The following is a 25560-nucleotide window of genomic DNA, read 5'->3' as shown; positions in this document are numbered from 1 at the left end:
TGCTATTAGAGTGATATCAAATGAACTAGGATACACTACAGCTAGAATGGCTTACTTTGCATTTCACTTCGGACTTCCATTGTCTACTATATAAAATGATTTGAAATCCCTGAACTAGACGCCTTCCTGAAACACATCAACAGCGTGAGACCTTCCATCAATTTCACAATGGAGAAGGAAATCCACAACGAATTGCCATTCTTAGACGTTTTGATGAAGAGGACCGACACTAAGTGGGAAACATCTGTATACCGAAAACCCACTCATAAGGAACCACGAATTCAACCACCATCAATCGACTAAAAGAGGAATCATCAAGACTCTATTACACCGTGCTTTTGGGCTCTGTAATACGAAGGAAGGTCTCGAGAAGGAACTAGACATCATCAAAAATGATCTTCAACGGAATGGCTACTCCAAAGCGATGGTAGAAAAGACTTTGGCTAGAAGACAGCAGGAGCCTCGCAAGGAAGAGAAGCCGTCACAACCAGTGCTTGCACTTCCCTACATCAGAGGATTATCGGAGAGGATAAGAAGAATTGGTTCCAAGTACAACATCAGTACCTGCTCCAGATCCGGTAACACTATCCGTAGCAGCCTCACGAAAACCAGGCCACCAAACGCGGACTGCGATTCCAAGAATTGCATTTACCGGATACCCTGTGATTGCGGAAAATCCTATATTGGTGAAACTAAGAGGCCATTGAATGTTCGCACAAGAAACACACACAGCGAGGGGAAACCAGCAAATCAGGAATAGCAGACCATGTTTGGACCCATCAACACAACATCGAGTGGTCCCAAGCTGAGATCTTGCACAGAGAGGAACATTGGTTTAGGAGAAAATTCAAGGAAGCCGCATACATGTTGTCCAACAACGTATTCAGCCAAGCCAGCGTAGAAATACGCAACATATGGAAACCCATCATCAAGCGAAAAATGGCCAATTCTCGCCAAAACGGTCATCTCTCACGGAACCAGTGAAGCGGAAAATGGAAAGCGGGGATAAGTGAAAGTACTCGAACGACCTATAAATAGTCATTTCTCGGAGGAATCAGTCCAGTCATCACCCGAAGACGATTGTATATACTAACAATCGAAACGTCGTGAACTAACGTGACTTGGAATCTCTCCACTTTTCATTTTTATTTTCTTTTTTCATTTCTTTATTTTTATTTATTCAATTGTTCTATTTTTACTTGTATTTTATTTCATTATTATTTCATTTCAGGTTTATTTTGGTTAATATAATTGTTATTTTCAGCTATTCATTTTCAATTCTTCTTTTTTAGTTGTTTCAGGGATTTCAAATCATTTTATATAGTAGACAATAAAAGTCCGAACTAGTGAAATTCATCATGAAACATTGTCAATCACTTTCAAACAAACGGCTTACTTTGCACTGATCGAATCTCATATTCGCTATGGAATAGCTTTTTGGGGCCATTGTAATTTACAGTTACGGAATACGATATTTAAGCTTCAGAAGAGGTCTTTGAGATACCTTACAATGTATCAAACGGACCTCATGTTATGTCTATAAAAATATTCAAAAAGCTTCCAACATTCATTAAGAAAATTTCAAATCCCATTAATTTCAAAAATAGCGTTGAAAATATTTTCTACAAAAATGCCTTTTATTCACTTGATGAATATTTTCAAACTGATCTGGCTGCTTGACATCACGATTGTTTACTTGTTAATATTCTACTGTTTATACTATGTATTTTTTTAATTGTTATATAATTATCTCCTACATCTACTATTGATTTAATTTTTTTTATGTTTGTTCCATATTTTATCACTTGATATTTTTCAACTCCAATCTTTACTGTGTATATGACGATTTCCATGCTTGTAAAAAAGACTCAGGAAAAATAAAGTATTGTATCGTAAGACTGCAGGAATTTTTGCTAAAGTTAAAGCCCTTTTGATTAGATCATTTATTGCTCAATGGCGAGATGAACGTCTAAGACTAAAAGGGAAGCTCAACCAGTGAGTACCTGATTCATCCACCAATGCACTACATTTACAAAAGTGTTGACAACACACGTAGTGTACCAAGTCGAAATCCAATCGCAAGTCTAAAAGAGTCGTCATCCAGTAGATTCGCAGTACACTTTGTATCCATAATGTCCACATTGAAAATATTAAAACTATGTTTCGCGTCACAGAATTGATTATCAACTTGTGATTTCCAATTGTTTTGCATTCAACGAATGCTTGGAGAATAGACTCCTTTCATCACAGGTGAAGGTCAACTCGAAAATAATGCTGAATTATTTCGTAAGAATATCAATTATTAAACAGCGATCACTTATTACAAAACGAAATATATCACTACTATGGCTGATTGTGAAATAAATGATAAAAGTAAAGTAATAGCTATTTATGATGTGAGTGTTAAAGGTAAGGTTTTATTTTGTGAGTGAGAAAAATAAAACTTACTTTTAACACAAATATCATACAAAATTCTTTGTACAACTGTCCTATTTTCATAATAAAATAGGTAAATTTCATAGTGACCTCTTAGAATTAATTCTCAGCTCGAAAAATTCAACATCCCTTGACATGGATGGATTCAGTAATACTTTTCTGAAACAAATTGGTCCCAGTATATGCAAACCGTTTAAAATATTAATTAACTTATCAGCACAAAAGGGGATTTTTCCAGAAAAACTAAAATACTCAAGGGTGTGTCCAATATACAAAAAAGGGGACCAGAATGATCTGAATAACTATAGATCAATAAGCATTATTTCTAGTATTTCAAAACTATTTGAGCTAAATATGAAAAACCAGCTGTGTGCATTCTTCGACAAATATAATCTGCTTTCGGCATCGCAGCATTAAAAAGAAAAGCACAGAATCCGCTCTCTGTGAATTCCAGAGCCATGTAATGAAATATCTAGACAACAACAAATTTGTGATGGGCCTATTTCTAGACTTCTCACGCGCTTTCGACTGCGTCGATCATAAACTACTGATTTTTAAGTTATCAAGATATGGTGTCAGGGTAGTACCCCTGCACCTTCTAGAGTCTTTTCTAAGCAATCGAAAGCAAGTTGTGAAACTTAATCAGTCCTACTCAGATACCTTACACATACCTCAAGGAGTTCCGCAAGGCTCGATCCTGGGACCATTTCTCTATGTAGTTTATGCAAATGACCTCATAAGATATCTTAACATGAGTAACAACTTCAATATACATATGGTGTGTTATGCTGATGATACTAATGTACTAGTAGCCCAGAACGATCTGAATGCATTAAAAATTGAAGCCGAAAATACTCTGGAACATGCTGAAGTAGTCGAAAAACAATAATCTGAATTTAAATACATCAGAGACTAATGCTATGTTAATTACTCTGCGTGGGCACAATCTAAACTGCAGACTTTTTGATGGTACCCCCAGTGAAATAGAAATGTCAACATCGGTTAAAATGCTGGGTATAACTTTTGACGCAAACTTAATTTGGACACTAAATATTGACAATATATGCACAAAACTGAGAAAATCGTGCTACTCTTTGAGGTTTATGGCAAATCATTGTAGTGAAGAGATGCTGCTGATCCTGTATCATGCTAATTTCCACTCCCAGCTGAAATATGGCATTTTAAACTGGAGAAATTGCTCCTCTGTAAATAGAGTGTTTACTCTACAGAAATATGCCATACGAATACTGGCAAAACTAGGCTCTAGAAATTCGTGCAGACATTTTTTTAAAGAATTAAACATTTCAACAGTGGCAGGGACCTATGTCCTAGAAGCCTGTGTGCATGTTTTTAAACAAAGATCTAGCAATATGGCTGAACGTTCACATAACTATAACACTAGAGGAAAACAGTTGCTACTACCAGTACGCCATCGTACTGCCCTCTTTCACAAAAGTTATGAAGTGAATGGATGCAAATTTTTCAATACCCGAGACTGTGAGAAATGATAAAAACATATATGTGTTTACAAAATGACAAAACAATTCATATTCCAAAAAAATTGTTACACTTTTGAAGAATTGCAACTAGAACTTAAAGTTTTTTCTTTTTTTAATCTGTGTGACTGAGAAAAGCGAACGTCAGTTGCTTTGATAAGCCAAGGTCTCCAATGTTATTGAAGAAGACCCCATGCATTGGCTTATCCTTGTGTTTCCGCAGAAGTTGGGTGATCTCTGCGGCTTTTATCTGAGCCTTTTGCTGAACGGGTTCCAACTCGGTGACAGAGTTGTGGTCACCTCGTTCAGTGTCTAAAATTAAACCGAGTTCAGCTGCTCGGGCAGCTGCCCTAAAGAGAAATGCTCCAATTCCTGATCTCTCATGGTCACGGACCATGCAAAGAAGGGGATCCGAACTCTTGACGACTTTACAGGCTGTATCCAGCACCATTCTGTCATGTAGACACTCCAAACTCAAAAGTCCACGGCCTCCCTGTTGTCAGAGGAAGTACAACCGTGGAACGGACGATTTCGGATTCAAACTCCTATAGAGATGCATCATTTTTCGGATCTTTACGTCGAGTTGATACAGCTCCTCCCGAGTCCACTTCACTAGTCCAAACGACTAGAGTAAGATTGGAACGGCAAGCATATTTGTTGCAGCAACTTTGTTCTTCCCCGACAGTTCCGATGACCAGATCTGTCGAAGTTTGTGCTGAGGCTTGCTGCGGAGAGAGTTTTTACTGCTGTTACCTCTTGTGAGTGGCGTATTGTTCATAATAAAACTTCCTTGAAAATTTAATAATTATGTTTTATTATTGGTCGATAAGAATCCTGTTGAAAATACTTTTGACACTAGTTTTAAAACTATTTTCAACGCGCTATTTTGTAAACATCATCTTTTAATACTCTTGACAACCATTAAAAATGTCAATTTTAATGACAGTTGTACAAAAATTTTCTTTCAAAGACCATTGGGTTGAATATAAATTTTGTATATAGGTACATTGTGAATGTACGTGTAACATTTATTCATTGACATACGAATATAATCCTATTTTTGAAAACTACAACAATAAACCGAATGAAAACAACTATGCACAGTAGATAATTAAAAATAAAACTGAAATCGGCGTCAAATGAATCCAAACACAAGAACTGCAACACTATTTTCTCGACGATCGTTTCACCAACCTAGTTGGCATCTTCAGTGAATGAAGTACATTACCTCCTAATTGTAAATAAATATAGTATAAAAAAACTAAAAAACACGCTTTTAAAGAACATCGAACTGAAAAGTTAAAAATATTTTTTTTAAATAAGCTTATTACGTACAGCGCCATCTGCTCGCGAATAGATCAAGCAATAATCTCGGTAATTCTGTCAAATACAGATCCCGATATGAAATGAAAAGGAGAGTTACAAACAGACATACATACGTACAGGTGAAGCTAATATAAAGCGGGTACAAAAATGGTTTCAATTCATTCAGACGCATAACGATTCCAGGTAGAAATTTGCGGTATTACCAGGTCTCTCGTACTTCAAAAAACGATAATCAGCGTCATAGAACGTATAATATCTTGAAGAAGTTTTTTGAAAACGATAATAACCAATCTTCAGATTCAGATATAAGTTGACTCGTTCTGGAACTTTATATCGGCCAAATAGGGACAAACCAGTCCCAGCGAATTAAAGAACACATTCATTTTAAGAATGAAAAGACCAATTCGTCATTTGCAAATCTATCGTTCAACCACGACTATAACGTATCACATTCGGAAGAAAAAAGGTTCAAAAGTCAATATTTTGTAATGTTCAGATATTAATTGATTTCAGGATTCAGAAAAATTACCTAAATACCAAAGTGAATTGAATTCCTACCCTGTGTTGAATCTGTTTCCCGCGTGAAAATTGTTCCATTACCTGTTCATTCAATGAGTTGTTTAAATCAATTTTATAATACTCAAAAATCTTCAATCTGTTCAATGAGTAGGCAGTTTCTTCCTTCGATAAGTTTGTATTGGGTTGTTTCAAAACTCTGATTCAATTCAATCGAAATAAGCGGCATTTGAATCAGTGCAGTTTTGCCAACTTAACACAAATCGACGAATGCCGTTTTTGCCTGTTCCTGATTGGTGACGGTTCCACCGGCTAGAAAGTTATCACAGGGCTTCAAAAGTTGGTAGTTGGTTGGCGAGAGGTCCGGAGAGTATGGTGGATGAAGCAGAACTTCGAAGCTCACTTCGTTTAATTTTCTTACGGTGGTTTGTGAAACGTGCAGACGGGCGTTGTCCAATGAGTTTTAAACCATCAAAAACCGCATGGGAGCTTCCGCCATCGTTTGTGATGGGTCGGTCTCCACCAGGGTCCTCAAATCTTTGCCATAGATTACTGTAGGTCGACCACTTTGAGGCTAAAATCTCCGAAACGAAATTTCGCAAATCAACGTCGAAAACTAACACAATCAGTGGCAAATGACTGGTTGAATTTTCGGACTCTTTCGACAGCGCTTTGTTTCAATTTGAATTCGTAGAGAAAAATTGGCCAAAAATCGATTAACGTCATCATGTCGTAAGTAACGAGCTAGAAAGCAGCAAAAAATCAAAATTTTGAAAAAAAATGCAATACAAAATTAGATATAGAGCTACAAAAAATCTAGGTTTATTAATTAACTTTGAACTTGTAAGATAATTTCAATAGTATGGAAATTTAAGAAAACTTATCTCTACGAGTTCTACAAAAAATCTGTACTTTCTCTCGCTTTTTCAGCAACTTTTTCTTGTGACAATAAAACATATTTATTATCATTATTATTTATTCTCGTATATGTTAGTACAAGAAGAGTTTATGAAAAAGTAATATTTCTTTTTTTTTTCAATAACTCAAAAACTACAGAGAATATAAAAATATTAGTTTCTGTTGATCTTTCCTGAAAATATGAATGTCAAAAGGATTTTTCTGTAGAGTCGCTAGCTTAGGAACCGGCGGAGAGAAAAAATGGAGAGTAAATATATGGAAAATCACAAGAAAACGTTTTTTTTTTTAATTAACGAGTTCCAAGTCTGAAAAACAACTTGTAGAATCCACATTAAGATTTTGCAATTGTAGTTTCAAAAAAATCACATTCAATAAATGGTAAAATTGGAACCTCTGGCGTAGAATAAATCCAAAGCAAGCACTTTACCACATCACCAGAAATACAATACTTTTCTTGACGACCGTTTCACCAACCAAGTTGTTAATAATAATAATAATAATAATTTTATTAGTCTCAAAAAACACACAGTTTTTAGACACGTCAATACAATTTCTAAAATAGGTTTGAGAGGATAAGATTCGTCAATATAGTTTCTAAAAAATGCTTGTAGATGAGCCATGAGCTTTTACAAATTATAAATCACACAGCTAACATATTATAAGTAAAAGTTCGGGAGGTGACCACAAAAGTGTCTATTTCTTCTTGAATAACTTCGAAAAATTGATCAATTTCATATAAAGGATGTTTGGTTAATATTTTCTTCAATAAGTTTTTGAATCTTCTAAATGGCAAGTTACGAAATTCGACAGATAAGGCATTGTATAGTTTAATTCCAATATTATCTGTTCTTTTCAACCTATTTGATGTAGGAACAAGGTTTGATTTATTTCTTGTATATTGGCGTCGTCAGGCGCAATAGGTAAATGATTTCAAACGATCATATTGTGACGATTAAAAGTCATTCTTTCTTGCTCGTGACCTACGTGTTTCGAGACTTTCGAAGTTCTGCAACTTCTTCCTGCTGATCCCGCTCCCTTATCATAATTCAATACTCAAAGGTATATGAATAAAAACCAAACTATTGCAAGAAATTCCTACCTTTCTCTGAAGCTGTGAGGAGAACACACAAAACACCTTAAACCCGAATTTTAAAACTGACACAACACCAGTGTTCACTAGACTAACTTCAGAAATGCCAACTATGTTTTTCTATGAAATCTATGGAATCAAAGTGTTGAATGTTTTATACAGGTCATATGTTAATTTTCGAAATTTTGAATGCAAATTCATTTCCGTTGAATTAACCATTGTTTCAATTCAATTTACTGGGTCCACTATCAGGAATCGAAGAGATTGATTTAAATTGAAAGGGTTATATTTTTAGGAGAGGTTAATTTCTAGGAAAGAAAGTTTTTGACTTTCTACTTCCCCATCTTCAAAGAAATGTGGAAGTAGAAAGCCAAAAACTTTCTTTCCCAGAATATTTTATACGCTCTGTTCTGAACACATCGTTTTTCATGAATGACCCAAAAATCACTTGCGAAATTTGATAACTGTCTCATCAACGGAATTCATACTGAGTTTTTGAATATTCCAACTGGGACGCCCTCCTGGAGATAAAAAAAGGTGCGTTTGCAAATTTTAGCTTCCTAGGACTAACTAGGTTATTTGATTTTCTTTTCAATGCCAAAGCTGAAGTGGACAAGTTGGAGAAATCTGGAGTTTATAAGCTTAAGTATCCAGAGTGTAATAGTTTTTATGTGAGACCATGTGGTCGAAATTTCTAAGTAAAATGATTCGACATTTTCTAACCATTCCTTGGCATGCAACCACTAGTTCCCGAATCCAAACAATACGGAAATTTTGCACTATGCATGGACGGGTTGCAAACTCAATTATTTGGAATACTCTCGTAAGTTCGGCTTTTGTTTAAATTCAAAGATAGTTGTGATGAAAAGATAACTTTGTCGGATATCAATGAGGTTGGATTCAGTGAATTTCAAGATAATTTTTAGGAAGTTTTTTGCAGCACATCGGTGTTTTTTATGTGTTTTTTTAGTGCACTTCCCTAACCGATTATTCCGTATGTTTGATCTAGACTCAACTAAAGCATGATAAATCATTTTCATTTGTTTTTCTTGTAAACATTTCGAAGATAGAAATAACCATATTTTGGTCAGGTTTCAACAGGATAGCGTATGACAAAATAGCTGAGGCTTTCGCGAAACGTTAGGGAGAAATTCCAAAAATCGTCGACCTTGAAACCCGAAAAATATTAACACATTTCGATTGATCTAATATGCGCTAACTTATAAACAGAACCTTTCTGAATCAGTGAATAGGAAGGGGGAAAACAGTGGATGTCTCGCTGGATCACCTGATCTTAGCCCATTAGACTAACAGACTCAGCATTATCCGTGACCTGAAAGATCAAATCAGGGCGGAAATGCTGGGAAGATCCATATCGCTTGCAGCATATGACTTGGGCATAATAATATGTTCTGTCATTCTATCGTGAAAATTTGCATTTCGATAAATTCAATAACAGTATGTATCCCTTGTGGAGTCAGTGGGATACGTAAAACAAGCAGAAAGTCCTTCAGTTGTTTAAAATGGATATATTTTTGTTTCTGTGTTGAAGGCACCTACTTTTTCTTATACTTTACCAACGTATATTTGGTTTACTAATTGATCTCTTGAAATCCCATTGACTAAATATTCATCTCATCTTTCACCTAGCGTTTGACTTTTTTAAAGTATGAAGTAATTTCAATTCCATAACAGAATCTACTTGAATGACTCGTGACGATATCTCTTTGTTTTCTTTTTCAAGAAAAAATTCAACATGAATTTCAGAATAAGCAAAGTTCACCTCTATTTGCCAATTTTGCTGCCATCTACATTTCAATTGCTCAACTACTTCTGTCAGTAATTCACTTCTCTATGATTTCTAGTAAAAAATATTTAGTTTTCAATTCCATTCACAGATGGTAGACTTTGCAAGATGGCCGAACTGACGTCACAAATCAGGTCCATAATCGTTACGACAGAAGGGAAGGAACGGTACCGGTCGTATTCACCGCGCCCAAAGAACGAAAGTGGTGAAAAACTTAGTGGAAAAAGGAATTTTTCATGTGTTGAGTGTACATGTGATGACTTCTTGCCTATGAGACCCGTATAAAGATATTCTACATGATTATAAGCAGTGGACAATCTATTTCCTATGTATGTAAACCGATGTGGTCGTGATTTTCTGTGCACCATTGGATAGTTTTATAGGTGATCGGTTGAGGCGGGCTACAAGGGTTTGGAAAGTAAGTAAAAGTAATTTGTTTCGCAATAGTGCATCCCAATAAGCTCGTTTTGAAGTTGTTGAAACGGCGAACGTCCAGAAAACCGATAATTCAAATAGTCGTACAGCAGGTGCAAGGACTGTCATGGCGGCTGTCAAATTATTTTTATTTGTAGAAATATTTTGTTGTTAACGTAGTTTTGGTGCGAGTTTTCATGGTTTTTGGCACTATACTTTGTTATTACTTAATATTATCGAACGCGATGAAGTGCATGATTGTTTAAAAGTGTTTTCGAAAATATTGTGGATTGTAGGTGTGTCCCAAAAACAGAATTATTTTTAAATGCCTGGAAAGTTAAGAGTGAAGTTTTTAGTACTGTATAAATTTGAATTGTTCTCTATGCTACTGAATTAGGTTAGTTGGATAGGTAGTTAATTTGTTCCAGGAAGGACCAGATCACTGAATGAATTGATAAGTCATAATTCAGTTGAATATATAATGACTAATATTTTATTATCATAAATACTAATTCTGCAATTTTTGAAATTATTGAAATGCAAATTTTCGCAATAGAACATGTAACAGTGCCCAAAAACAACTTCTTCATATTCTGAGAGATCAATTGGAAAAAAAAAGAATTTTATTTTTCTAAAAATTGGAGTTCCTTTGACAGCTTTTTGATATTCATAAATTTAGCCATCGGTATTCAAAATACTTCATTCAAACTATTACACATTAGTAAATATTACAAAAATAGCTTTTTCATGTTGGAAAAGTTTATCTTTAATAATTCAGAGACATACTTTATATACTTAATACTTGTTAATACAAGAAATATAGGTACCCAGAAAGCAAGTCAAGTGATTTTCATTATAAATTATCAGTACTTTCAGTGATTTTTCATTTTGTGAAAAAAAATATTAGATCAGTATTGATTAAGTTCAAACATTGTAATATCCTTGTTGAAACATGATCATATTTTCTTGCATGTATACCTAAGGTTTTGATTATTTTTGTATACCTTTCCACTATTTTGGATATCTAATGGTTGGTCCCAACCGATATATTAAACAATCATTAGACTTCACTTTGTGAACTATATTTGCTTATCAGTGCATGATATACAGCGTCAGTGTAAGTATTTTTTAAGTAGTGATATATTAGTGGTATACAGAAAGAAAGAAAAATGTTACCTCAGAAAGCTGAGAAATTCATTAGCTAGAAAGCCCAGTTATTGGAACATACTTTGAGAAAACTTAATATTGTTCCTCCCAAACAATTATAGCTAATATTTTCTAAGAGAAAATTACTATTTTTGATATTATCTACAATGTATCATTAAGGTGAGGTGAAAGTTTTCTAATTGGAAAATTAAAGTGTTGATTGTAGGGCATTGAAAGCATAAGGAGTTTCGAAAATTATCCTACAGAAATGATCCAAGCATTTAGGTCAAACTATATTTTATTTTGAGAGTGATTCAATCCAGAAAATTCGAAAAATAAAATCTTTAATTACAATTACCATTTTTTTCACCTCTAAAACCTCTAAAACTAATTACTATAACTATGAAAACTGATTTCAAGGAAAAAAAATATTCAAAGTTGAAAATAGTATGTTTCTAAACGTCAAAATATCATTTTTTTCCAGTTGAATTGTCGTTACCTCAACCAATTGGTGAACAAAATTGGAATATTAGGTCTGATTAGTTGCTTACCAAAATCGATGTCTTTTTTTCTAGATAGTTTATAGTGAACAAAAAATGTATTGACTAATTTAACTGTACTACTGATAATCCAAGGCATATTGTGATATATTTTTGTTCTATTTCAACACCAAATAAAAAAGCTGTCTGATTTGATAGGAATTTTTAGGTTTTGTTTGTTCTTTGCAATAAACTTCTTCTATCAAAGCTACTTGTAGTAAAATTTATTAAATATATTTTTTTAATTGCCGAATAATGGTCGAGACTTTGACATGAAAAAAAATATAATTCATCCTTTTTTAATATTAATGTGCCAACTTGATACAAAGTGCCTACCCTGGAAAATTCTTAAGGAAACTCAAGTGTTGAATTACCAATATTTGTCTAATGAATGTCGTACTCGTTATTTATCAGAAAGGTCCCTGAAACGCATTTCTCTGGAATTTATTGCAATCTTCGCGACATGCCTGGTAAAAATGTTTTGCACAATGTACAATTCGTGAGTTCTTCACGAATTTTTCCAAGGAAGCCAAAATTGATTTCTAAAAAAAGAAAAATTATGGATTTCTCCCGGATGGCAATGTTCAATGTTCAAAAAATAAGCAAATTGTTATGGAGAATCGTCGAATTACTATTAGAGAAATTGCTGAAGATGTCAGCATGTAGGTTGGCTTATGCCATGCAATTTCAGCCATGAGCATCGCTCAAGAATTGTTGAATGACGTCAACGGCGATCCAGATTCACTTAAAAGGGTCACAACTGATGACGAATCGTGGGTAAGTATACAGTGCATTTCTTTAATGTACCCCGCTTTTATTTTTTGAACGGGTGAACTAAAAAAATTGAAATTTGGGATAATGAAATTAATGCATGAATACTTTATTTTGAAGTGAAACGACAGATGAAACTTTCAAGATGGCGATTGGGCGCTATTCGGTCTTGTGACACATCGTTTTGAAGCTCCTGACGTATACTTCACAACCCTAAAATATGAAGTCAATATCTTCACCTACTACAAAATGGCGGAACATTAAATAATTGTCTGAAGACAAACACATTAATATCGATATTTCTAGAAATGATCCTTTTTATCTGACATGTGGCAATTCCAACAACCCAATAAAGTTTTGTTAAGTTATTTTTTGTTTATGAAAAATTTGAGTGACACCAACCCTCACGTTTTCCGGGAAACACATACCCATTATCCAGAAAAAATTAACGTTTGGGCAGGAATATTGGGAAACCATATTGTAGGACTTCTATTTATTGATCAAAATTTAACAGGGGAACTGTATTTGAATATGCTGGAAACTACTGTTAACCCTCTCATCACTGAAATCGTCAAAGCGAATCCTTATGAATTCGATATAGATATTGTATTCCAACAAGATGCAGCAGCACCACCACATTACTCCAGACAAGTTAGAAACTATTTGGATACTACTTTTTCCGGCCGTTGGATTGGCCGTCCAGGTCCTACAGAATGTCCAGCCCGCTCGCCAGATTTGACACCTATGGACGGGCTATTTGAAGCAAAAGGTGTACGAAACTGAACCTGCTTTTATCTTGGATACACCGCAGAGAATAATAAATATTGACGTTACTGTGTTCGAAAATGTTCGGCGTGAGATACCAAATTTCAATTGTTTAAGTTGACCCGTTCAAAAAATAAAAGAGGGGGGGACATTGAAGAAATGCACTGAATAGTTATGGCATTGAAACTCCAGTCGTCCCCATGGGAAAGCCCAGGAGAGCCAAGACCAAAAATGCACGTCAAGTTGATGAAATGTCGAAGTTTTGCTCACTGTTTTCTTCGATTACCGTGGCGTAGTGCATCAGGAGTTCTTGCCATATGCTCATACGGTCAATAAGGAGTATTATCTTGAAGGTATGCGCCGCTTGCGCGAAGTAATACGAAGGAAACGTCCGATATTGTGGAAAAACAATTCATTGTTTTTGCATCACAATAATGCACCTGTGTGTTTGTGTTAAAAGCAAATAAACATTTTTAAATTAGCCATCGCCCCCCTAAACCGCTTCAACGCCCCCCAATCACCTCTGTGCCCTTTACTGCCCCCCTATAGGCCTCCAACGCCCACAAGGGGGCTTATCGCCCACTTTGAAAAATACTACTGTAGGTTACAAGACTGACACTATCAGTCATCGTCCCATCTGCCTGTGAACGAGGTAATCAACCGCATGTCCAAAATTTGACCAATTCCTCGTATAAGGAAAGGCGACTTTCCATGGGCATACTTGAAGACTGGCTATAAATCAAATCATCTGAAAGAACAATTCCTCAACTCCCTCAACAACACGCACATCCCAAAATACCGAGGCTATACCTTTCCAGCCGATTGTTGTGCTTTCTGGCACTTACGACGACGTTCACCAGCTTCTCTTCACTGAGATGACGATCGTTTTGATTCCGGAGCGAATTGATTGATCCGTGTTTAATCCATTTTCACATATCGACGAAAAAATTCTGGTTTGTTATGTTCAAAACCTGGCTAAACACTGCTCAGAATCATCAAGACGTTCTTGTTTTTCGTCAACAGTGAGCACGCGCGCACCCACTTTGAACAGAGCTCTCTCAAAAGCAAATGCCCATCTAATCTAATCTACATCGCTCAACCGATCGTGATGAAACTTGATATTTATAAGTAATTTTTCATAGAGAAGGTTTTTAGGCTATCAATTTTTCTGTAACTCGCCACTAGATGGCGCTGTAGAATAATTTTTTGAAAGCACTGTTCTATAACGCTGCGCACGTCTAAGTTCGTTGATTCTGATTAGCCGGGTTTACACGCACGCTCTTTCGCGCACGATTCGGCTTTCACGCGGGAAAGAGCGAGCATGTAAACGATGATAGATAGAACGTCAGATGACAGAGAGAACTGTCAAAACATTGGAACAGCAGTCATACAGCAACATAGTAGAGTCGATCGGGGCTAATACGATACAAAAATATACACTTTTCACTATAGTACCTAACCATATACATAAAGCCATTTTGAAAAAATACTGGGATATGTACTTCGTATTGGTTAGTTTATTTATGGGTGCACAAAAAATGTAGTTGCAGTACCAATGCTGAAAAAAAAAATAAAAACTGTATCATAATAACCCCAGCAGGTGGGGCTAATTTGATACGATGATGTAGTCCAGTCATTATAGTAAGTTCACCTCGGAATTCGAGATACCTAGCTGTAGGTCTTTAAATACTTGTATATTGACACCCTAAAAGTTGTCTCAAAACCTACATATGCAAATAGCATATAATAAATACAAATAGCAAAAATCCTATTTCCTATGGGATTTTTGCTATTTGTATTTATTATCAATATTGTAGAATACAAAATTCTCTACAAATTTTGTTTAAAAAAATTTTTTATTCGGTGAACCGTTTTCGAGATAGAGGGCGGAGAGCACGCGGTCACAGCATCACTTCAGGTCAACCGGTGCCTCCGGTCGAAAACGCTCCATATATAGTTGATGAACTATCGATAAATCAATGATTATAAATATTTGTCAATTTTTATTAACTATTATATTATATTTTATCATTTTTTTCCTAACTTATCCACTTTTTATTCAGTATTAATTTATTTAACAACACTTACCTGCCCATGTAATTGCAGAATTGTAAATGAAAATATAGGAATTATATTTGAATTTTAACCTAATTATTATTTATAACTTCTTACATGATGAAAAAAAAAACAAATAAATTATGAATTAATCTTTTTATTAAAAAATATCATTGAATACATTTATTTTTATTGAAAGTAAAGAAATGGAATAAAGGGTACAAAAACTACAATTTATAATTTTAATCATCTTCCTCTTCATCGTCGTCTTCTGGCTGCTGGTAAATTTCAAACTGGTCTTCATTATCGTCTTCAACGACATTTGTCTCAAGTTCTTCCATGATTTCGGGGTGAAAAGTTCCATCTTCGTTAATGTCGCTCTGATATGGTAGAGCATTGAGACAAGCTTGCCCATTACATTGGCCACAAGCTAAAGAGCATTGCAAGCCCGCTTTCCTGCATCCGCATCGCGAACCACAACCACTCTTGCAGTTGCAGAAAATTGTATTTAGCAAATCTTCTGGAGCAGGTGGTAAAATTGTCATGATAGGCTCCAGAAAATCGTTTCGCATTGCCCAACCCCATACCTGGGGTTCCAAATCATGTCCTAACCAAGTTTGAACTTGATAATATACACGGTTGAAATGTTGATGAGCAGCTGCACTTGTTGGTGGAATATTTGAAAGCTGCAGAGGTTTATTAAGGTTTATTAAGTCTTTATAATGCATATAACGAATATGATAACTTTTCACAGATTTCGGAGCATTATAGACTGCCAATGAGGTTTGAGTTCCACTCTCTAATAATCTCTGGGCCGAACAATTTTCTTCCTCAAATGCTGCAGCTAGTTCATCCAAATTTGTCAGTTTCTCAAAAACTTTTAAAAATGATTTTTTTCCCTTTTTAAAAAGCGCAGAAGTTGTGTCACAGCCACTTAATGCGTGCAGAAATAAAATATGTTTTTTAGAATGAGGATAATTATCAAAACTTTTAGTCGAGTATATCTCCGTTTTTACATTACCTTTCCCAACTTTTTAAAGAAAATTTCTTGTTCGTAAGACAGTGTACGCCCAATTAAAATGACAAGTAAATGAATATCTTGTCCTATTATAACTGCAGTTTTTTTAGACTTTGATTCTTCAATTGCAGTTTCAACAATAAGAACATCCGCATCTATATATGGCGCGTTTTCGACCGGAGGCACCGGTTGACCTGAAGTGATGCTGTGACCGCGCGCTCTCCGCCCTCTATCTCGAAAACGGTTCACCGTTTAAAAATTTTTTTTAACAAAATTTGTAGAGAATACAAATAGCAAAAAACCCATAGGAAATGAGATATTTCCAAAAAAAGCGCAAAAAACCGATTTTTGTGACCTTTGACCTTGAAATTTAATAGTTGCTTACACCCTACCATATGTAGGTTTTGAGACAACTTTTAGGGTGTCAATATACAAGTATTTACAGACTTACAGCTGGGTATCTCGAATTCCGAGATTCTTACCTAATTTAAGCTTAAATGACTGGATTAATGGGGCTTAAGTGATACCGCATTGTATTTCATTCAATATCGTCAATGAACGTAAGACGAGACTGAAATGATACAGCTCTGGGACTAATGTGATACCAGTAATTTATTCGAATTTTTGTCTTCAGCCATATAAAAGATACAATCTTGTCTTGTTGTTGTTTTCCACAAAAAACTTCTTTGGAAAAAATAACTTAAGCACTGTTTATTGAAAAAACTTATCATTTTTGACATTCCATAACTTTTTTCAGTTTCTTGTATGAAATTATTGAATATTATAATATTCAAAAGTCGAGTTTAAAATCAGTTCTCCTCTCCTTCCCAAAGCAGGTTCAGCAAGTTTTCCTACCACATCTTCATTTTCAATAACACATCTTCCATCTCTTTCCAACAAAAAACTGGTACTTCATGTGTCTCTTTTATTCGTGTGAATTTGACTTTTGGTTCACCAGCTTCAATATCCATAACTTGACCTACGTAATGCAACACTTTCTTCTTGGTTGCATTTTAAAAAAAATGTTGAATATCCAAAATAAGTGATGAATTCAAAAAACGAGCAAGAAAACCACGTCAATTTCCGTTTGAAACAGTTTATCTCGAAAACGGTTCAAAATAGAAATAGTATTATCTGAACAAAGTTAATCTAAAATTGGATGTAGAGCTCAAAAATGTTGAAATATACAGGGTGTTCCATTTGAAAAAATTGAGTTCCACTCATTTTTTCGTGAGATCAAAGTATCTGCATTTTTTGAAGACCCTGTATGAGGCAAATGAAAATATGACTCGGAGTGAAGATCCTCATAGTATCACTCCACTGCATTTCAAATTTGATCGTTTTAGTGCAAGAGAGTTCAAGATTATCAGCATTTATAAAAGTTCATGTTTGGTAAAAAAATATCGAAATTAATTTATATCTTCTAAACGGTAATAGATAGGGAAATAGTATATGAATTTGTTGACAAAATGATAATGAATCATAATATGATATTATATACAGGGTGTTCCATTTGAAAAATCAAAGAAGCCGCTACTTCATAATAGAAGCGACAACGCCGCTTCGTCTAAAATATTTTAGGCGTGTAGGTCATATTGACTTATGCATACTGTAGAATTTTCAGGTTGATCCGTTGAATAGTTTGCCAGAAACGGCTAATTAACGCTCATCATGAAAAGCCCTGTATTTTCTTTATGATACTTTATTATACTGGACGGTTTGAGATCGATCGGTTAGATGTCTGATTTTTTTAAAATTCTGTTTAATCTAATTAATTTTTCAATTTTTTACAGGTGGTCAATTTAGTTTGTGACGAGCAGTATGAACGAATTGGATTCCCTTAGACAAGAAGCAGAAACTCTCAAAAATGCCATCAGAGTAAGTTTGTCATTCAATTGAAACCTCTATATTTTAGTCATTTTTTAAAGCAGATATTTGATTTTTGATACAGGCATACATCTTCATGGGCCGGACATCTTCTGGTGATATATGTCTAGTTGTAAAACTCCAGACATCACCAGAAGATGGCAAATGAGACTTTGCCGAAACGTTGTGAAATTAATCCTTAAGGTTAAAAAAAAACCACTAAACACAGAGCAAAACCCGAGAAAACAGCTCATCAATTAAATTAAACAAAAAATTTGAATATAACAAGAAAAATTGTACGAGATCACTAATAATTCTTCACATACATTTAAATCTCACTGAATATGTAAATATCATATTAATCACATTTTCTCTGGTGCTGTAACAAAATTTTCAACAACGTTATATTTGCATTTGACTTTTCGGTTTTGTATGTTTGGATTTATATGCTTTTTTATATTTTGAACTAACTTTGGTGAGTCTTTTGTAACATTTTTATTACTATCTAATGTTTGCATCACATTTATTTTGTAGATATTTTTGATTTCCGAAAGCTTGAATAGCAGAAAATAGTGTTTTTATAGCCCATAGAGAAAATTGACTGGAATACCCAACTGAAATATTCAGTATGTCCGCAAAGTATGGAGTAAAAACCAAAGGTTGTTTTACAAAAACCTGAAATACGTCGATTTTTAATTTTAATATTCTACATTTTAGAACAAAATTTCATTATACAGGGTGATCCATATTAATGTGATGACGTCATCGGTCATTTTTTTTAATGCAACACCCTGTATTTGGTGTCTCAGTTTTAAATAATCCGTAACGAGCTGATTCCGAAAAGGTATGATATTCGGGGTCTAACGGACAGAATTTGAAAAATGTACGCTTAGAAAATACATTTTATTGATTTCTAATAAAAGTAGAAATTAATTAATTATTTTATATTTTTTTCTAATGATTAATTTAACAAAGGGAAAGTAATCCAGTAATAAATGCATTACTTTATTCTAAATGTTCGAACTGTAGTCCTTCCTGTATTTTTCAGTAACCGAAGCGTTGAATAAATTCTTGTTGAACCTTGTTTATGGTTTCTTGAGAAATATTGTTTATTTCTATTCGAATTATCTTGCTTAATTCTTGAATATTTGCTGGTTTCGTTTTATAAACAACATTATTCAGATGGCTCCGCAAAAAGTAATCCAACAGATTTAAGTCTGGCGACCTCTCTGGCCATTCAATGTCCACGTCTACCAATCCATCGGTTCGTTAACATTCGGTCGAGATACCTTCGAACATCTGCAGTATAATGTGGAGGCGCAGAATCGTGTTGAAACTATAAACTTTCATCAAAACTTCCTGAATTAATTCTACTGGGGAATACATTAATAAAAGTAGGTACAGGAAGGTATGTTGGCCCGTCTAAAGTACCGTCGAAAATTTAGGGTCCGATGATCATGTTTCTTACAATGCCAGCCCATACATTTACCTTTTGCGGGTATTGTGTATGATTCTCACGCATCCAGTGGTTTTTTTTGGCCTAGTACCTACGATTCTGACGTAGGTACTAGGCTGGTTTCACCAGGAAAAAAAAAAATTACAGGAGACGGTCTCGGTGACAGTTATCCATATGGCTTCACAAAATTCTATTCTTCTATCTGGATCATCTTCGTTTAATTCCTGTAAAAGTTCGATTTTAAAGGGATGCCATTTTTCCAATTTTAATACTTTGTGTTGTTTTACTCACATCGAAATCACGACTAACCTTACGAAAAGAAGTGTGCACATCTTCAAAAGCAAGTAGAACATCTAGTTTTGTATCATCATTAACAGAAGGACGACCTAATTTGCGTGCATTTTCAACTGTACCAGTTTCTCGAAATTTCTTTTCAATCTTATTTACTGCTGACTGCGTTATGCGTCTTTCTGGATATTCCAATCATCATAAGTATTTCAATTCTTTGTTTTATTTACACTTTAATTATTACAACTACAATTATTACAATTACAACTTCAAATTAATTCGAAGCAATACTACAGAAAATTCACGAATTAATACAACAACTACTGTCCTATTCAACAGTTACTGAACATCAATCGAAATAATGACATTTCACAATAACAAAAAAAACTAGCCGCCTAGTTTTTTTAAATTATTAAGAAATACTTGTTAGCACGGTTACTGTTTTCACTGCAGCAAGGACTACAGTTCGAACATTTAAAATAAAATCATGTATTTATTACTGGATTACTTTTAAATTGTTAAATTAATCATTAGAAAAAAATATAAAATAATTAGTTTCTACTTTTATTAGATATGAAAAAAAAGTATTTTCTCGGCGAACAAATTCTGTCCGATAGACCCCACGTATCATACCTAAATCTGACACAAAATACAGGGTGTTGTATTCAAAAAAATACCGATGACGTCATCACATTAATATGGATCACCCTGTATAATTAAATTTTGGAGTAAAATGTAGACTATTAAAATTGAAAATCGACGTGTTTCAGGTTTTTGTAAAACGACCTTTGGTTTTGGAAATATCGAATTTATTCCATACTTTGCGGACACACTGTATATGTAAAATATTTAAGCAAATTAAAGACAAATTCAATTTCGAATTGAATCTTGACTTGGCTTGACAGTTATTATTTTTTTCTCGTCTGTCTAATTTCAACAACCTATGATATTTATCAAACAACATATACTAGTCTGATAGTTGTGTAAAAAAACTTTAATGAAAAATAAATCACTTATCTGTATACAGGGTGTAACATAAGTACGTTAAAATATTCAAGTGACGTATTCCTGAGACAATTTTAAGAAAGAAAGTCTTTATAAACTTGTGTCCGAAAATGCTTCGTTTCGGAGATACGGGGTGTTGAAATTGAATTTTTTTGTTCGATTTTTGAAAATAACTCTGGCAAAAAATAAGTTATTTGCACGAAAGTCAGTACCCGGGTTTTTTTACGTGGGAAATCACAATTTCGTATTAATTTTCATGTCATTTTTTATTTCAAATTGCCTTAACTTTTTTGACAATAAACTTTTGGTACTTTTCATAAAAAAACCTAATTCCTACACCTTTTCCAAGTAAAAAAGGTACACTTCCTCAACAACGCTGCAGGTGATCGTTTTCGAGATATTTGAAAAAAGTGTGGGAATTAGGTTTTTTCATGAAAAGTACCAAAAGTTTACTAACAAAAAAGTTAGGGCAATTTGAAATAAATAATGACAGCGTACGCAGCGTCCTCTAGATGTTACATGAAAATTAATACGAAAATATGATTTCCCACGTCAAAAAAACCCCGGGTACCGAATTTCGTGCAAATAACTTATTTTTTGCAAGAGTTATTTTCAAAAAGCGAACAAAAAAATTCCATTTCAACACCCCGTATCTCCGAAACGAAGCATTTTTGGACACAACTTCATGAAGACTTTCTTTTTTTAATTGTCTCTGGAATACATCACTAGAATATTTTAACGTACTTATGTTACACCCTGTATATATAGTTCACACTGTAGAGGACATACATACATACGTAGTAAAAAGTAAAAATAATGAATAAACGAACAGGGGTCATGAAAACAATATAGGCGAATCATTAGATTGAAAATAGCCAGCAGATTCCATTCCATAAACATAATTGTGAAAATTCAAACTTATAGACGATGTGACGAAAGCCATTATTAACTCGTGTGGTTTCTGTGGGTTTTCTCGTGATAACACGAACAAATGAATAAGTATATCAACAGATACAGGAAGTGCGATGTATGTCTGGCTTATCACCTTTATTTTCTTAAGATTTACTTGGAAATGGCGGTACGAAGCAGAGGCGGCTCGTGCTCTTCAAATCGAGTGGAGTCAGCGACATAACTATTTAAACAATTGAACCTTAAGAATGCATTGTTTTACTATTTCAGAATTTGAATTTTCAACACTTTATTGCCTAGATCAAGAATGCTAGCCAATCCTGGAAGATTCTGCGAGAAGTCCATAAATCTTCTTGCCATCCAGGTGTTTAATCTTTGTTTGGCAAAGCCTGAAGCGATGCCAATGACAGGTTCTGGCCCGATGAAGCTGCTTGCAGCACCCTCCTTTGCAAGGGAGTCAGCAGCCTCATTGCCTTCCAGGCCAGTATGGCCAGGAATCCAGACCAGAGGCAATCTGTTAAGTCTTCCTATCGAGGAGATGTCAATGACAGGTTTTGGCCCGATGAAGCTGCTTACAGCACCCTCCTTTGCAAGGGAGTCAGCAGCCTCATTGTCTTCCAGGCCAGTATAGCCAAGAATCCAGACCAGAGACAATCTGTTAAGTCTTCCTATCGAGGAGATGCCAATGACAGGTTCTGGCCCGATGAAGCTGCTTGCAGCACCCTCCTTTGCAAGGGAGTCAGCAGCCTTATTGTCTTCCAGGCCAGTATAGCCAAGAATCCAGGCCAGAGACAATCTGTCAAGTCTTCCTATCGAGGAAAGTCGTTTTTGGCAATTTGCTACCAATTTAGACGTTGCTCGGTAGGAGCCAAGAGCTTCCAAAGCCGATTTACTGTCTGAGAATATTTTTATTGACTTGTGCATGAGGTTGGATTCTTTCAATCTCTCCGCACACAATTCAATAGCGTAAATTTCCGCTTGAAATACAGTCGCATAGGTTCCTAGGCAGGTTGATATCTCTGTCCTGGGTCTGCGACTGAAAACACCTGCACCAGAACCGCAAGGTGTTTTTGATCCATCTGTGAACCAACAACTATCTGCTCTTGATATTTCCTTCTTCCGCAGGATCCAGTCCTCTCTACTAAAGAATTGTACTTTATAAGGCAGTTCGTAGTTGACAGTTGGAGGTATAAAGTCAGAGGTCATTTCCGGAATGCTGTGACTTCCAGTGTCAACCAACAGTTTGTTGCACTCTGCATCAAATTGATTTGTGCAATTGGCAATGTGCACAAGCACAACCAAATCACCAAAACTTGTTAAACGCTTTTTCCGGAATTGACTTTAGTACTCGCCGATAATTGTCTTCAATGTCATCTATTGACTTAAAAACGGACGGCTTGGGGTGGTGATTTGAGTTTTGGTAAAAGAAAAAATCGATCGGAGCTATATCAGGTGAATACGGTGGCTGTTCGATAGGGTTTGTTGAGTTTTTTGGCCAGAAATTTGTTCACAATGATAGCCCTGGTATTTTTTTTTGATAATTGCTCTTTCAAACGCCGCATAATGTTTAGATAATATTCTTCATGTACTATATAACCTTATGGCGAAAATTCACCACGCCAATCACTTCTAATCAACTTTGACAAGGTTTTTTTGTTTCGGCTCTGGTCTATTTCGGTTTCGGCTCTGGTTTCTTTTGGTTCCGGCTCTGGTCTCTATCGGTTCCGGCTCTTGCCTCTTTCGGTCCCGCCTCTGGTCTTTATAGACGAATTGGTTTTCAAAAACGCCTCATAAAGCTCGGATAATATTTACTGTCTAATCTTATGGCAAGAATTCCTAATTCGCAACACTGCGGTAATTGAAAACAATTATGTATACAGTGTGACCCATTTTTAATGGAAACACCCCCCTAAAATTTGAAGTTATAAACCGATTTTAATAATTTTTTTGAAATGTCAAGTACTAAAAGGTCTACCTTGGGACAAAATTTGAAATGTTTATTAAAGTTTCAGGGCATACTACGATATTTTTTGTTAGTCGAAAATCGGGATTTTTCATTAGAGATTTTTTTATTGAAAAAATCACTACGCCACTGGATTCAGAGTGCCTCTAAATAGGTGTGACCAAAATTTCATGAAAAAATATTCATTATTAACAAAGTTATGACAGCTCAAAAATTCGAAAACTCACACAGCTAACAGTCACAATATATCATTTTTTTATGATTTCAACAATAAAGTGCCGCCAGATGAAAAAAAAACAAATAGCGTAAATATTTTTACCTTTTGTGTGAGAAGTCCCCAGAGAAAAAAGTCCAAAACTGTGAGGTCTGGAGATCTGGATGGCCACTCTATAAACGGACTACCACGGCCTATCCATCGGTTTGAAAAATGTTCGTTAAGCCATTGCCTCACAGCTCTGGCATAATGAACTGAACACCCATCTAACTGGACAATTGAATTTGATCGTTCATTGATTGGCAGCTCGTGAATAGCATCCCAAAACTCTGTGTTTAAAAATTCTAGAAACCTCTGCGCATTAATGTTTTCCTCATAAAAGAAATTACCAATAATTCGTTCGTTCAATATCCCACACCAGACGTTGATTTTTTGGGAATACTGGCTTTTACAGTTTATTACCCAGTTGGGATTATAAGCTGCCCAATAGAGACAATTCTGTGATGACACTACTTCATTTGTAGTGAAAGTGGCTTCGTCGGTATATAAAATATTTTTTAGGAAATTTCTATTGTTTAAATATTCCCCTTGGGCCCATAAACAATATTCCCGGCGTCTTGCTTCGTCGCCTTCTTGAAGTGTGTGTAAAAATTTTGGCTTGAAAGGTTTAATATTCTTCGTCTTGAGACATCTCCGAATAGTTTCTCGTGGAATATTCAAATCTAAAGTGGCATTCCTTTTTACCGTTCCGCAGGTAATACGAGGACGATCTGGATGTCTCTCATTAAATACTCTACAAACCTCTCTAGCACTTCTTACGTCATTTCCCGAAAGGCGTACAATTTCAATTTTCTCTCTTACGCTCAATCTTGCAGCCATGACTCAAAATAATTCGAAGAACTGTAAGGTGAATATTGTTGACAGTAGTACACTTAAATCTTTCACAAGTGTCAAACTGTAATATCATTTCCATGGCAACTAAGATTTAAATTGAAATATTAGGTCTTAGTATTTATTTAATTTGCGTGAAAACTTGAATGTAATTCCGTTATTTTCATTAAAAAATATTTACGTTTTTTGTTTTTTTTTCCATCTGGCGGCACTTCATTGTTGAAATCATAAAAAAATATTCTCATGGCTATATCTGTTGATATAGGGTGTTTTTTGTGACTGTTAGCTGTGTGAGTTTTCGAATTTTTGAGTTGTCATAACTTTGTTAATAATGAATATTTTTTCATGAAATTTTGGTCACACCTTTTTAGAGGCACTCTGAATCCAGTGGCGTAGTGATTTTTTCAATAAAAAAATCGCTAATAAAAAATCCCGATTTTCGACCAAGAAAAAATATCGTAGTATGTCCTGAAACTTTAATAAACATTTCAAATTTTGTCCCAAGGTAGACCTTTTATTACTTGACATTTCAAAAAAAAATTATTGAAATCGGTTTACAACTTCAAATTTTAAGGGGGTGTTTCCATTAAAAATGGGTCACACTGTATATCCCAAAATTGTCACAATGGAAATATGCAATACATAAAACATCGTGACTTTGTATCTGACTT

At 34.9% G+C, this 25560-nt stretch overlaps 2 protein-coding genes across 2 annotated transcripts in view; one reads left to right on the top strand and one right to left on the bottom strand.

Annotated features, from left to right (window-relative positions):
• The window catches only part of LOC111508240 (fatty acid synthase), a 57652-nt gene extending 49720 nt beyond the window's left edge, over positions 1-7932 (bottom strand). Inside the window, exon 1 of the mRNA XM_074176477.1 lies at positions 7792-7932. The gene's annotated coding sequence lies outside the window, so the exon portion shown is untranslated. The remainder of the gene's footprint in view (positions 1-7791) is intronic.
• A 1788-nt stretch (positions 7933-9720) lies between these two features.
• Positions 9721-25560, top strand: part of Gbeta13F (guanine nucleotide-binding protein subunit beta-1) — a 37733-nt gene continuing 21893 nt past the window's right edge. The window contains exons 1-2 of the mRNA XM_074176402.1: positions 9721-10007; positions 18091-18175. Coding sequence (XP_074032503.1) covers positions 18119-18175 — 57 coding nt within the window. The 5' untranslated portion in view covers positions 9721-10007; positions 18091-18118. The remainder of the gene's footprint in view (positions 10008-18090; positions 18176-25560) is intronic.

This window comes from Leptinotarsa decemlineata, unplaced genomic scaffold (genome assembly GCF_025532065.1).
Source record: "Leptinotarsa decemlineata unplaced genomic scaffold, Ldec_3_MD MMD2_P_RNA_scaffold_1, whole genome shotgun sequence".
Classification (NCBI taxonomy): Eukaryota; Metazoa; Arthropoda; class Insecta; order Coleoptera; family Chrysomelidae; genus Leptinotarsa; species Leptinotarsa decemlineata.
The sequence above is the reverse complement of the archived record's forward strand: the minus strand, read 5'-3'. Positions and strand labels throughout refer to the sequence as shown.